The 15,728-nt window shown below is 43.0% G+C and overlaps 1 protein-coding gene across 2 annotated transcripts in view; it reads right to left on the reverse strand.

The window, feature by feature from the left end:
• UBE2D1 (ubiquitin conjugating enzyme E2 D1) overlaps positions 1-15,728 on the reverse strand; it is a 76,408-nt gene that overhangs the window by 11,568 nt on the left and 49,112 nt on the right. For both annotated transcript variants that reach the window (XM_029609773.1, XM_029609774.1), the window contains exons 4-5: positions 8,708-8,785; positions 7,516-7,621 (exon numbers count right to left, since the gene is read on the reverse strand). In XM_029609773.1, the coding sequence (XP_029465633.1) occupies positions 7,516-7,621; positions 8,708-8,785 (184 nt within the window). The remainder of the gene's footprint in view (positions 1-7,515; positions 7,622-8,707; positions 8,786-15,728) is intronic.

Here is a 15,728-nt window from a genome sequence, read left to right on the forward strand (position 1 = left end):
ATCAGTCTCGTCAAGACCACGCTGAGGTACCAGGACGCTGCCGGAGGCCGAAGAGCGGGATTTCAATTGGAGGAGACCCCGAATGAAGTGGTCAACTAGGGGCTGGACTAAAACGGGTGTGCCAGCAACAGCTCTGAGGTGTACTCTGATGGAACTGGTCCAGCAGCCAGGGGAAGGGCACGAGAAGGGGTCCAAGCCATGCGCTCTGCACCAGATGGAAAACTGTAGGACTTCCTAGTCAAAGGTTTCCAGAGTCCTGATAGAATCCCGGAAACAGTCTGAATGTTGTAATGGCTAGAGAATCATGCGCTTAATATGCAAGCTATGAGGGTTAGCGCCCGGAGGTTTGGGTGGTGCAGGGTGCAGGCACAGACAGGTCCTGTAGGAGAGGAAACCAAACCTGAGGCCAGGAGGGTTCCTTGCGAATCATGGTCCCCCCCCCCCCTCGTGAAGCTTCTTCAGAGTCTTCAAGAGGAGCGGGAGAAGTGGGTACGCATACAGGAAGCCCTGCCGGTGGGGGCAACCCCTGGAACTGGTCCGGGGCATGCAAGTCCGAGCTACCTGAGGGTGGCCCTTCTGAGAGACTAGCGGATAGCTGCTGAAGGGTGTCATGATCATCCTTCATCTGGTCCATTGCATCCTGGACCTTGTCCCCAAACAGGTTCTCGCCTGTACAGGGGAGATTGGTGAGCCTATCCTGGACCTCCGGCCGGAGGTCAGAGGCCCTAAGCCAAGCCATTCGTCTGGCACTGATGCCTATAGCGGCTAAGCAGGCTGCAATTTCAAAAACATCGCAAGTGGAATGCACCTTGTGTTTCTCTGCTTCCCGACCAGGCGAGGCAATGGCGGCAAGCACTTCCTGCTGCTGCTGGGGAAGGCCCTCTGCAAATTCCTGGACTTGCTTCCAGAGATTGCTATTATATTGAGTCATATAGAGTTGGTAATCTGCAATGCGGATGACTAGCATGGTGCCTTGGAAGATCTCTCTCTTTATGAAGTCAAGCTCCCTATGCTCACATCCCGGAGGAGTAGAGGCATGGGTGCGGGAGCTGCCTCCTCTCGAACCCCAGGGCCTGTTGCATCAAGTAGGTGGCATTAGCCTTTGTTAACTGAGGAGACTGAAATGGGGTGCTTCCACACATGGAGAAGAAGTTCCGATCCATGACATTAAGGGACTGCCACGATCTCTTTAGGAGCGTCAATGAACTGGAGCACTTTCTCCTCTGTAAGAAGCTGAAAGGGGATGGACACAGCCATAGCCCTAAAACCCCACAAATGACAGGTCCTCAGGCGGTGACTGGCACTGCTCCTCTGGGGGTGAAGGCTCTGAGAGGGGGTAGTCTGAGTACTCTGAGGACGAGTCTGTGGAGCCATCACCCCAAGGGTCATAAGGACCTCTTCCTCACTTGGGCAAGGATGCCAAGGGCCGTGAGGGACAGCAACCCTGGGCTCCGAGGGCTTAGCAGCATCGATGGATCACCCAGCATCGGGGGGGGGGGGGGGGGGGCATTGGCCATGGCAAGCTGGAAGGACCCGGCAGTGGCTCGGGGAACTGTGGGTGAGGAGGCCTGGTCCCAGTGGCCTCATTCTCCTCAGAGGACTTGAGAATCAGGATTGCTCAGATGGAGGGCATCAGTGGCTGGTGGGGCATTGAAGGCCCCTCTGACACTGGCTGCATTGGTAGGGTGCCAAGGACATCCACATGCTCCAGCACGGGTGCTAACATCCATGGCGGAAGCTTGGGTACAAGTATGGGGCCAGTATCTCAAAAGCCTTGCAGCGCTTTGAACATTGCCAATTGCACCCTGCGGTCCAACTCCTCCTGTAAGTCCTGAGTGGTAAGGACTGATGAAGGGGGGACAAGGTGTTGCTAGCTCATCCTCAGGTCCCCGAGGAGGCACGGCACCCAGCACTGGTGGGGAATGCCTTGGGCTACTGGGGGCACCCAGTAGCTGGTGCCTCTTAGATGACGGCTCGGCAGCCGCCGATGCAGCTCCGGAACTGGAACTATGTCGGGAGGGCGACCGGTGCCAGTGCTTCTGGGATCGCTTCCCATGCTCGGCCTGGTCTTTCGCCAGCACTGAGGAAGACTATGACCCCCAGGGTTGGGGGAGGGGAGAGACCACTGAGGATCACTCTCTCTCACCCCGATCCTTGGGGGTGGAAATCAAAAGGACTGCAAGAGAAGGGGACAGCTACCTGTGATCCTTAGGTATCAAAGCGACCGATGCAGGAGTGGAGGATTTTGGGATCCTGAAAAGTTTCTCCATTTGGGTGTCATTCGATCACACAGATAATACCCATGGACATCCTGCGAGGCCCCCGGCAGAGGATGTAAACCTCATGCGGGTCTGTAATGGACAGTCTGCGGGCACAGACAAAAACCTGTCGACACCATGAAAAAGACCTGGCGTGTGGTCGATGGCAGACAGGCACTTGGAGGTGGAGAGTCAGGAATCGACCGCAAGAAAGGTGAAGAGAACCCACCGTACCGGGAGGGCACCAATCGCGAAGGGGGACCAGATGAGGATTGAAGAGAACTAAGAAAATAGAGACCAAAAAGTTGGGGGGGGGGGGGGGGGGGGAAAAAAGTGGAGCTCCACAAACTGCGAGGCAACTGCACCGTGGAAAAGAGGAGAATGAAGGGGGACCTCGCGTGGACGATTAGATAGTAGCAGGCTGGGCGTGCTCAGTCTGCTGGCTAAAGATTCTAGAAATTTTTAACAAAAACGTTTTGTGCCGGGCTCCATTGGATGTCACCCACATGTGAGAACTACCATCCTGCTTGCCCTAGGAGAAGGCATAGTGTCCAACAGAATAAAGATCTTGGGAGACTAATGCACAGTAGAAATCCCATGTATGTTTGGGAAAACGTATAGCATTAGGGGTAACGACCACCCACCAGACCAAAATGATCAGACAGACAATGAAATGCTAAGAGAAATTACGGAAGCTAACAAATTTGACAGTGCAGTAATAATGGGAGATTTCAATTACCAAATATAAGAAATATCTTTGTATGTGAACCCATGATTTAAATGAACATTAACCAGATGCATGTTACCACGCTCTCTGATGTAAATGCTATCTCTCTTAAACTTTCTTCAACTTAATGTAAATACATTAGTAATGAATTAGGGACAGTCATACCATCCACTGTGCTTCAAGTTTACACTTGTATTTTGCACTTTGATGGGTCCTCTTTAATCATAGGTCCATGAAGTCCAATATTCAAAGTGAAACTGTGTACTTTGATTTCTACTTAAAAAGATAAGAGATGTTACTTCCCTTAATGTCGGAGTCAGTGGTCCGACACGCGCGTTTCGCGGTCCACTGCTTCAGGGACGTGTTCCGGCTGACTCTCGTAGCCCAGCGCTCCTCGCATCACTTCATGCGGTGCTACTATGGGTAACCGAATTTTTGTAATGAATTTAAGGTCCCTCAATTTCAGACCTGTCGCCATTGTTCATTCTTGGGGTCTTTAATTATGATGGACCTTAAATTCATGTCCCTGAAGCAGCGGATCGCGAAACGCGCGCATCAGACAACTGACTCAGACATTAAGGGAAGTAACATCTCTTATCTTTTTAAGTAGAAATCAAAAAGTACACAGTTTCACTTTGAATATTGGACTTCCTGGACCTATGATTAAAGAGGACCCAAAGTGCAAAATACAAAGTGTAAATGTGAAGCACAGTGGATGGTATGACTGTCCCTAATTCATTACTAATGTATTTACATTAAGTTGAAGAAAGTTTAAGAGATATAGCATTTACAACAATACTGACTGGTAAAATGTAATATCAGGACATGCTAGAGAGGTAAAGTTCCTGGATGGAATAAATGACTGCTTCATGGAGCAATTGGTTCAGGAACGGACTAGAGAGGGAGCGATTGTAGATCTAATGCTTAGTGGAACGCAGGATTTGGTGCCACTTGGCAATAGTGATCATGACATGATCAAATTTGATTTAATGACTGGAAGAAGGACAATAAGTAGATCTACAGCTTTAGCACTAAACTTTCAAAGGGGAGGCTTCAATAAAATGAGGGGGGAAAAAAAACCTGAAAGGTGACGCTACAGAGTTTAAGAGTATACAACAGGCATGGACGCTATTTAAAAATACCATCTTAGAAGCACAGTCCAGATGTATTCCATGCATTAAAGGTGGGAGGAAGGCTAATGACTGCTGACATGGTTAAAAGCAAGGTGAGTTTTTTTTTTTGTTTTTTTTAAACTCTTCAAAAATTGGAAGAACGATCCATCTGAAGAAAACAGGAAAACTCATAAGCATTGGGAAGTTAAATGTAAAATATTAAGACAGGCTAAGAAATTTGAAAAGAAGCTGGCCGTAAAGGCAAAAAAATTAATCATAAAAATGTTTTAAAATATCTAAAGCAGGAAGTCTGTGAAGGAGTGTCGGACCACTAGATGGAGAGGTTAAAGGGGCACTTAAGGAAGATAAGGCCATTGCAGAAAGACTACATGAATTCTATGATTCAGTATTGGTAATGAGGATGATGGAGAGATACCCGTTGCAGTAATGTTTCAGACGAACTGAACTAAATCACAGTGAACCTGAAAGATGTAGTAGGCTAGACTGAAACAGAGGCGTAGCAAATTACCTGGACCAGATGGTATACACCCCAGAGTTCTGAAAGAATTAAAAAATGGAATTGCAGATCTATTAGTAAAAATCTGTAACCTATCATTAAAATCATCCATTGTATCTGAAGACTAGAATGGCCAATGTAACCACAATATTTAAAAAGCACTCTAGGGTGATCCAGGAAACTATACACCAGGTAAAAATCGTAGAAACTATTCTAACGAACAAAATCACAGAACATATAGACAGACATGGTTTAATGGGACACAGCATGGCTTTATTAGAGGGAAGTCTTGCTTCACAAATCTACTACTTTTCTTGAAGGGGATTAATAAACATGTGGCTAAAAAGTGAGCCAATAGTTGTACTGCATTTGGATTTTCAGAAGTCATTTGACAAAGTCCCCTATGAGAGACTCCTAAGAAAATTAAGACATGGGATAGAGGCAGTCATACTGAGGATTCCTATCTTTTAACCAGTTTGCAAACAGCAGGATTAAATGGTCCGTTTTCTCAGTGGAGAAATGCAAACCATGGCGTGCCTCAGGGATCTATACTTGGACTGGCACTTTTTAATATATTTATAAATGATCTAGAAAGGGGGAATGATGAGTGAGGAGATCACATTTGTAGATGACAATTATTCAGTTAAATCATAAGTATATTGTGATAAAATGTAGAAGAACCTGGTGAGACTAGAAGACTGGGCATCCAAATGGCAGATGAAATTTAAAGTGGACAAGTGATGCACATAGGGAAAAATAACCCATGCTCTAGTTACACGATTTTAGGTACCATCCAGGAAAACATCTAGGCATCATAATGGACAATACTTTGAAAACAGTCAGTTCAGTTTGCTGCAGCAGTCAAAAAAGAAAAAAAGTTAGGAATTATTAGAATAAGAATGGTGAATAAAAAATAGAGAATGCTTTAATGCCTTTATCACTTCATGGTGAGACAGCTCCTTGAGTACAGTCTGCAATTCTTGTCACCACATCTCAAAGATATATAATTGCACTAGAAAAGGTACAAAGAAGGGCAAGCAAACTGGACCACAGGGGAATGGAACGGCTCCCCTATGAGGAAAGGCTAAAAAAGTTAAGGTTGATCAACTTCAAGTTGAGACCACTAATTAATGGGAGAGATAAGAGGTGTATAAAATCATTAGAGAACTAGAATAGGTAAATGCATTATATGAAAGATTAAATAGCAGATTCACAAGGACTAGGGGGCATTCCATGAAGTTAGCAAATAACACATTTAAAACAAACCTGAGAAAATTCTCATTCACTCTGGAATTCATTGCCAGAGGATGTAATAAAGGCTGTTGGTGTAGCTGGGTTTAAAAAAGGTTTGGATAAGTTCTTGGGAGAAGTCCATAAACTGCTATTAATTCAAGTTGACTTAGGGAATAGTCACTGGTTATTACAGGCATTAGTAGCATGGGATTTATTTAATGTTTGGGTTCTTGCCAGGTACTTGTATCCTGGACTATGTTGGAAACAGGATACTGAGCTTTATGGACCCTCAGTCTGACCCAGTATGGCAACTTATGTGATGTCCAGATTCACAACCCCACTAGCATTCATTGAGTGTCCTTTGCCTTAAGACTGTAAGTTTATTGGGGGGAAGGTGTCTTGTTACCATAGAAGTTACAGCCATCCAGGGTCTAAACCTATGCATATGTTTAATACCCTTTGCATATATATTTTACTCCACCTCAACTAATGAGCATAGACTGCAGCCAAGTTCTCCTCTGAAAGAATGTGTATGTTAAAAATGTCTGAAGGGTTTCAGCTCTGTGTAACAACCTTCACACCCAAACATTAGCCTATTTTAGAAAAATTAGTTTGCTAGCATCTGTTTGGACAGGCTCCTCACTGTTTAATTTATTTGATTTATATTCTGCTTTTCGGTGCTTCAAAGTGGATTGCATTCAGGTATTGCAGACATTTCCCTGTTCCCAGAGAGCTTACAATCTAGCTTGTACTTGTTAATGTGATTTATTTTCTATACCGATGTTCGTTTGCACATCACATCGGTTTACAATGAAACGAGTTGAAAAAAACAGAATTGGGATACAATAGGAAGTTACATCTTAAAGTTTAGAACATCTTAAAATACAGGGCAGTTAAATTACAGGACGTGGGATGAAGCTTCAAGGTAGGCAGGGAGAGAAACAGCTGAATAAGGTTTTTACTATATCTGTTATGTTAAAATTAACAGATTTTAACATATATATAGTGAAACTATTAGTGAGGAATAAAATTTTATATAAGGATATTCGTGTTTCAGGCTGGATTGTCTGTGTGGGGTGGGGGGTATTATGATACACCTAAGCTTAACTAAATTTCTCTAACTCCACCAAAAGAGCATTTTCCCCTTAAATGGAAGTTTAGAGGCATGTTTGACCAACAGTCTGCTGCCCACCGTCTAAGCCATATATGTTGCCTCGCACCCACTGATAAGGCTAGAGATTCTCTATGAGAACCTAAAAAGATCATAGATTCCATCCGCTAAATAAGTGGACTCTAGCCTTATAGTAAAGTTTCCCTCTGGAAGTAGCTGAATTCAATGAAGGAGGGCTCTTCAAAACATAACAGATAGCTCTACCTTACAGGGAGAAATGTATTTGAAGGAAAAAAACAAAACAAAACCACCCACCACATGCTGTGGCAACATCAGCTTTTTTTTTTAATTTTTAAATCTTGTGAGTCCTTTAGATATACCCCACCATCCATAGCCATGACCAGTTACTAAGTCAATGCACATTCATTTTCCTTGTCAATTACTAGACAGACACGAGTCATAATGTAACTTTATCTAAGGCAACCTTGCATTTTAATACATTTAATCCAGTTCTTCAATATTACTTAGTAACACAACTAGGAAAAGTTTAAGATTACCTTTTGACACAGTCAAAGCTGGAGACCACTGTGACCTCAGGATATCAAGGCAAATACTTCCATTACTATTTATGTTTGGATGATATATTTTTGTTGTAAAAGCAACCTAGGATTAAGAAACAAGGGTGTTAAGTTGACATCTTCCTGCATTTTACTTTTGAGCCTATGTGATATGCCTATTGACATACAAGAACTGCTCACAGGGCAAGCCACAATCTCTTTGTAAGTCCAGATTCATCCCTGCCTCAGTGGTCCACACAAAAATAGGCTAAGGACCTAGAAAAACAAAACATCTTTTTGATTTCCTAAAATCGCCATTTCCCCCCAAAAAAACCCTTTTTTTCAGGCTGTTCTTACAGACTGATCTCTGAATTAAACAAACAAACAAACAAAAAAAAAAAATCAAACCACAGGAATGTTTCAGACACTAAGTTACAGAATGCACTTTTTTCTTTCTTGCTTCCAAACTACAACAGGTTGTCATGAGGTTTCTCTGCTACTGAGCTATGCAAGGCAATTTCAATTAGCAAGAAGACACCGTGTTATTTCGGAAATTCAGAAATTTTGTAGAGAACTGTTCTTTGGTTTCCTAGTGTTACCCTTTAAATTGGTACCAGAAAGTCACAGAGCTACAGTACTTAAAAACAATTTTGATTTCCACCTTGGGTTCCTCAGACAAAGAAGCACTGCGGAATTTGAACTCCGAACCTGGAGGGGAGTTATGTCACTGACAATTGTGGGCAGGAGAAGGTGCAGGGAGGAAGAAACAGGGCAAAGAATGCACGGCCACAGGTAGTACACGAGTCAAAAAAAGGAGGCAGCATGTGAGGCTGGGAGCTGAAACTGGATCTGGTTAGACAGTGGCATAAGTGTAGGGGTTAATTGAAACATGATGTGACAAGTTGAAAAATCTTGCTATTTGATTGCTGTTGAATTTGTTTTAAACAAACATGAATTTCCTATACTGATTTGCTTAATGATGACCAAAGCCACTCTAAATGAAGTACAATAAAATCAAATAGTAAACACAGTAGACAAACAATTCAAACCACCTGTAATAGGAGAGAACACTATTTAGTCTTTAACCTGCTTTAAAAGAAAGCAGATAATCCACAATCTAAACTTCATGATCTCAGGTACTTATGACATATGCTGCTTTAGAAAAAAAACAAAACAAAACTTGAAAACGTACCTTTGGTGGTTTAAAAGGATAATCTGTTGGGAAATGGATTGTGAGAAAGAAGACTCCACCCTGGTAAGGACTGTCAGTCTGAAATGATAAACAAAGATAAAACACCAAGATTTCTGCTTGGCAGCATTATCAGACCTGATGGGGGAACTAAAAACCAAACAAAAAAAAACAAACAAACACACAAACAAGTAATAAACCATCTGTAAAACCCATCTTTGAAAATGTAGCTGTAATTTTTTTTTTTTTTAAATACTAGATGAGACATTAAAGTAACATTTATTTATCGAGTTTTATATACAGTCGTTCGGTATTGCCATCACAACGGTTTACAAAGGATCGATTTCACAATCATAAACTCATGCAGCAGTTAATATGACAAATTTGTCATGCAAGTAAAATATTCTTTCAAAGAGTCATTCAGGTATATGCAGGTAATCTGGAATAGTCATTTAAGTATAGTGTCATTTGGAGTTTTGGTAGGCTTTAGTGAACAGCCATGTTTTTAGAATAAAATCTACCTTATAAATGGGCCATGACAGACGGCCCGCAAATGCGCAGTAGAGCACAGCTCTACTGCGCATGTGCGGGCAAGGACGTCGGTCTTAGCCAGCGTCAAAAAAAAAACAAAACATGGCGGCGGCGGGTGGCAGTGAACGACGACGAGGAGCGGCGGCCGCCAGTAGCGAGGGAGGGAGGGAGGATGAAGGAGAGGTGACAGACAGGGATGTGAGTAAGTGGACGGGTAAGAAGTTTTGGAGCAGAGAAAAAGGGAGTGGAGGAGGGCTGAGGGAGAGGGGATGGGATTGAGAGAGGGTGGGGAGTGACTGAGGGAAGGGGAGAGAGGTGGGAGTGAGGGGAAGGAGGCAGTGGGAGACAGAGTGAGTAAGACTGAGGGGTGGGAAGGGGGAATGAGGGAGAAAAAGTGTAGGAGGGTGCTGTGAAAATGGACCGAAAACAAAAATGTAATGTAGCCCGTTGTGACGGGCTTAACGGCTTGTATAAAATAAAGAAACAGAAAATGAAGTCATTGCACCTCAGTAATTAGGAGCACATTGGTGAAGAAAAATCTTGTTACTGTAGGACAGTTAGTCACAGAATGATATAGAAACAGTTATCCAATAAAAATCTTTTGAAATAAATGCAAGATGTTTTTCAGAATGTATTATGCAATAGTTTGTGGTAACCGATTCCGCGAGTATTACAACTGCACTGACAGCTACCCAGTCACATTCTAATACTATACTAAACACACACACAGAATACCCCTCCTTATGCTTGAGAAGATGAGAAAATAAAGTCCTATAAATGTTTGCAAACCTCACTAGGAATTAGTCGTTTTATTTTGTATGTTAAAGGAACAAACTGGAAGACTAATCATAAAATGGAGGTCAGGTTTATGCTTCTGTCCGACAAACTTAGTAAAAAAAAAACAAAAAAAAAAAAAACATACAAATGAGGTTTAAAGCTGTTTTCTCATTCTGTGTCGAGGGGGGAGAGAAACTTCAAATCTGGCTCCAGATAAGGTATTTCTCTTACATGCTAATTCCTTCAATTTCTTGCCAGTCTGGACCATGGAGGGTGCCAGCACCTTCTCTTACATAGGCTTCCCATGATGCTTTTTTACTCCTTCTCACCAGCAATACTGAAGACATAATATTGAGATGGCCTAGAGTGATAGCTCCATAGCACTGCAGTGAACTGCCATGTGGCGTATCCAGATCAGGTCTTCCACTTCCCAGAAGTCCCACTCATGACAAGGCTGACACCTGGTGGTCAAACTTGAAATCCCATCATGATTGCAGAGGATCATCCCTGCAAAGACTCTGCTAAATGAGTTGGGAGGAGATGTAAAATAGGGGGAAATCCCCATGCAGTTGTGAATGGTGCTGTAGCCCAAGAGAAAATAGTTTCAACTGAGGTGCAGGAGGAGGAAACTGCTGGGTTCAACACACAAAAAACAAACAAACCATAATGTAAGTTACAATATAAATCATAAATCACATTACTCTCATACCAATCTATATCCTCATCTTTACCATGGTAGGTTATGTCCAGATGGCAAGAAATTAAAATCAGTAGATCAATTCTTCTGTTACACCTAAGCCAGTCTGTACTAAGCAGGGTGGGTTAAATTATAGCTTGCTGAACTCTTCCTTACATGGCATCTACTGATGCCTGCTGTCAGAACACAGTGTTTACTAAACACATGTAACTACTTCCAATTGGAAGTCTTACAATCCCTGCCACCACAGCATCCACATTCACTGCCCTCTAAGGTGACAGCTCTCAAAGATTGAGGCCAGAAAGCCTCTAGGGCCTTATAAGAATTATACCTTCAAGGTTTTAATTTGGCAATAGTTGTCTCAGAAATAAGGTTATACTACTTGAATACCTCAAACCAACATTCACAGCAAAATTTTAACCTCTAAAAAGTTTAAACATCTTACTATTTGGACCTTGTAAGCTTGTGTGCAGGCCCAGTGCAAATAATTCCTGGCTCTAAGAATGAGTGATCTCTGGAGGCTAGAGTGACAGAGAGGTATATAGAAAAGACTTTTGGAGACATAGTAGCGAAGTCCCAACTCCAGTTTGGCAACCCATATGCTCAGCCTTGGAGGAGCAAGGTCACTTGGATAGAGCGCATCAACTTGGTGTAGCAGGAAGTGATCTCGTAGTTAGGACTTGCCGTCTAGGTGATGCATTATCTTCTTACACCAAGGGCTTGGTCTGCCATCATAGTCTGTGATGGGATCATTAGGAATATAGATAGCTTGGTGGCTGCTGGAAGTGAGAATTGCTTGGTAACTTGGCTACCTGGTGCGAAGGGGGTGGATCTCACTCTGCACCTAGATAGAATTTTAGACAATTCTGGGGAGAAGCCGGCTATCATGGTACATGTGGGCAATAACATAAGATGGGGAGGGAGGTTCTGGAAGCCAAAAATTTAGGTTGTTAAATAGAAAGCTGAAATGCTGAAACTCCAAGGGAGCATTCTCTGAAATGCTCCCTGTTCCATATGGAGGACCCCAGAGGCAGGCAGAACTCCAGTGTCTCAATGGGTAGATGAGATGATGGTGCAGGGAAGTAGGATTTAGTTTTGTTAGAAACTGGGCAACATTTAATGAAGTGGGAGTCTATTCCGAGAGGATGGGCTCCATCTTAACCCTGAGTGGAACCAGGCTGCTGGCACTAACCTTTAAAAAGGAAATGGATCAGCTTTTAAACTAGAACATAGGAGAAGCTGAAAGTGGCATCTAGACATCAACCACCAGAAGCTGCAAGCCATCAACTATGCTCTAAGGGCGCTCTCTCACCTTTTCAGAAAGAAAATCTTGATCCAGATGGCCAACCAAATGACCATGTCCTTTAAAAAAAAAAAAAAACAAAAAAACCAAACCCACACAAGTAGGGAGTTTTACTTCTCCTCATGAGCTTCCAGCATTGAGTGTAAGTTCTCACCATGAGGTAGGAGGAGTCCCCTTCACAAATCAGAAGGGAAAGAAATGGTATCAATTCATTTTGAGTTCATACCAGAAGTGTTCCCCTCGGACCAGTGGATACTTCCTCTGGTCACCCTCACATCTTGGTAAAATAAATAGCTCAGCACCATGGGAATCTTCTGCTCCATAGGAGGACGTGATCTGCCTAGATGAGGCCATCTTCCATCTCTATGTAGAGAAAAAGAGCATGCTCTGGCAGAGTCCTGTACAAATAGCACCCGTTTTGTTTCTTCGACTCAGAGGATGGAGGCCCCAAAAAAATAAATTTAGGAACTCTGTGCCTCAGGCTTCTGCACCACACTCAATACCTGACCCGAGGCAGATCCAGGAGCCAGTGCCACTGGGGAGAACAGGGGAAGAAAGCTTTCTGGTGCTTGTGGGAACAACGGGGGGAAGATACCAATCTTTATTTCCTATGCTGCGTCAAAGCCTCATGCCTGAACAAAGAGCAGCTCAGCCTCACACCGAGACTTTTGGCTCTTACACACTATATTTTATTTGTATTTATTAAAATCGCTTATACTCAGGCATTAAGCAATGTTAAAAACATACAAACAAAAATTAATATGACAAAAAGATACATCTGTCATAATGCCTAGATTAGAAGCTACAGATACAGTATGTCTGTGGCTCTCAAACCTAAATTAACAGCATTTCAACATAAGGAAATAGAGTGCTTGATGCAAAAGTTTATTGCATATGCCTGACTAAAATGAAAAGACTTAAAGATTTTTAAAAAAAAGTCTTCAGACATTCCATTTGCCTTAGAGTTTCATGCAGAGATTTCCAAATAGAAGTAGCTGCCACAGAAAATGCAGTATCTCCTGTTACTGATAGGCAAGCAAACTTTGCTAGAGGTATGTCTAAAAGACCCCTTCGCAGGGATGTAAGAGTCCGTGTTGGCTGATAAATTTACAGCAAACATTTGCCTACGGGAGGGAATTCACATTGATTAATTAATGAGTTATTGTAAGCACTTTGTAATGTATCTGATAGTGAATTAGTAACCAGTGTAGGCTAAATAACATTGGGGGTAATATGATCTGTATGTCTCTTTCCTATAATTAGCAGAACAGTAGAGTTCAAAAGTAACTGGAATGGCCTGAAAGATGAAGATGGCAACCTAGGTAGACAGCACTGCAGTAGTCCATTATAGGTAACAATGATGCCTGAACCACAAGTCTGAAATCACAGGTATCTAAGCAAGTGTTTCAGGCCACAAAACAAAACAAAACTCATTAAGACCAAAAACAAAACATTTTCAGATATACACAAGAATATGTCCATGTAGTAGCTCGGACAAAAGATTGAGGGGGATTATAAAGCAGTGCATGAGGAATTTCCACATGCATTCACAAAAGTTTTTAATCAACTCCAAGGAGCTGGGTCTGTGTCCGCACAGTTGGATGGATGTCACCCATGTATTATGGCCAATTCATGCCAGCCTGTCAAAGTACCATCTTAAACATTTTCTATATTAAGAATCTGTTCAGTGACCTAGGGTCTATGGATAGGAAAAAAAGTGTTCCTGTCTTTTTGAAGGTTCACAAATACCCAGAGCATACTCACAATTCTTTTTCCTGCAGTGGACAGGTTTCACTGCTCTTATGTGCAAGAGAGAAGATATTTCCACCCTAATCAAGTCCTGATTGCTGGGCTTGTGCTCTTTAGAGTAGGTGATTTAGAGGGATTTCTTAATAGGTGTAATCTATAGCCTTCTTTTATGATTTGGAGGAAATCAGCTATTTGAGGTTACAATGGGCCAACAGTTATGAAAAACCTATTCCCTACAATGAGATCTTCTGGAACATTCTAGTTATCTCCTCTGGATTCTATCAAATATCTGTCTAGTTGTAATCAAAGTGGCTGGATGGGGTTTAGAGTGCCTTTGGTTTTGATAGCAGGTTCTTGAGCCCTGCTGTTTGGGCCAAGTGTGGCCCTGAAAGTGGTTTTTATTTTTGTTTCTAAGGGGAAAAAAAACTGCTTCCTAGGCAGACAGAGTTGCTTACCTGTAACAAGTGCTCTCAGAGGACAGCAGGATGTTAGTCCTCACACATGGGCAACATCAGATGGAGCTCTGGTCCAGAACTTTGATCTCAAACATGCCCCACTGAGCATGTGCAGCTGGGGTCATCACCCTGTTCCCTAGGCAGAGTCCCTCAGTCCATGATATACCTAATAAATGGAGAAACCAACTCCCAGGGAGGTGGGTGGGTTTCATGAGGACTAACATCCTGCTGTCCTCTGAGAACACCTGTTACAGGTAAGCAACCCTGCTTTCTCTGAGGACAAGCAGGGTGGTAGTCCTCGCACATGGGCGATTCCCAAGCTAAGCTGTCTGAGCAGGACAAAGTGGGATACTGCACCAGGCTGAAAATACCACCTTTCTCCCTTTTGCCTGCGAGGCAGCCAATCCACACAGGATCTTGGCAGGAAAAAAAGATTTGGGTTTTACAAAGATAACCATAGAAACGACAGACAAAACCCCCATGCGTAGCAGGAGTGCATAAGGCAGAGGGGTGATGTGGAGTATGCTTCTTGCAGGCGCTCGCATCATGGAAAACATTACAAGCAGGGTTTCAGATCAGGAAACTGACAATAAGTCCAGAACCTCCTGGATACAGGAAAAAAAAAAAAAAAAGTCTAGAGATGTAAACAAGAGAAGGACTCTTGGATGAAGACCGCATAGTTTCCTTCATTGTTACAAGACAACTGAAATATCAACGGGGCCAGAGAGCAATCCAGAAAGAAACTGCAGTCCACTGGCATCAAAGGATAGAATGCATCTACAGTGTACACATGTTTGGCTGATAGGCACAATGGGCAGAAAAAAAACCAAACCCATACAACGCTTGGAAGAATAATCAGCAACAATGACAGGGTATGTGACAGACCCTATGAGCCAAAGCACCAGAAATAGCAAGTCATGCAGGACAGCATCAAGAGTTTCAGGGGATGAAAGGCAATCCCTGAATGGGATCGCTAGTCCAAACCTCTCAGCAGGGAGATAATTTAGGCCTGAAGCACACCAACACTGCACCCTACACCAAGGGCAGGGCTATCCATTCTGTCTACAGGATAGTTCAGGTGAGCCGGAAGGCACTTTGGGCAACCTTGTGAAATGAGAACAGGTGAAGGCAGTACTGGCCAGAACTTGTCAAAAAGAGAGAAAAGTGGTGTATATTTCCCTGCAAGTATACACTAAAATATACCACAAATGCCCTAGCTTTTCCTCCCTTCAACATTCCAACTGGAAGTCTGAAGGAGTGAAGAACAAGGAGGCAGACCAGTGAACTACAGAAGAACATAAGAAATTGCCATTAGTTGGACTGGACTATGATTTTGGTTTTGTGACTGGGGCTTGTCAACTCCTTCAGCTGCCTGGACATGATACTTCATGTGTGCCTTCTTACCAACTGCAAGCAGTGTGTCTGTGTGGTGTCTCCCCATTCTCTTTAGTTCATCTTAGAAGAGAATGTGGACAAGCATTGCCACTAACTTTTTAGAGGCATCCAGGTATT

This window comes from Rhinatrema bivittatum, chromosome 7 (genome assembly GCF_901001135.1).
Source record: "Rhinatrema bivittatum chromosome 7, aRhiBiv1.1, whole genome shotgun sequence".
NCBI classification, from domain to species: Eukaryota; Metazoa; Chordata; class Amphibia; order Gymnophiona; family Rhinatrematidae; genus Rhinatrema; species Rhinatrema bivittatum.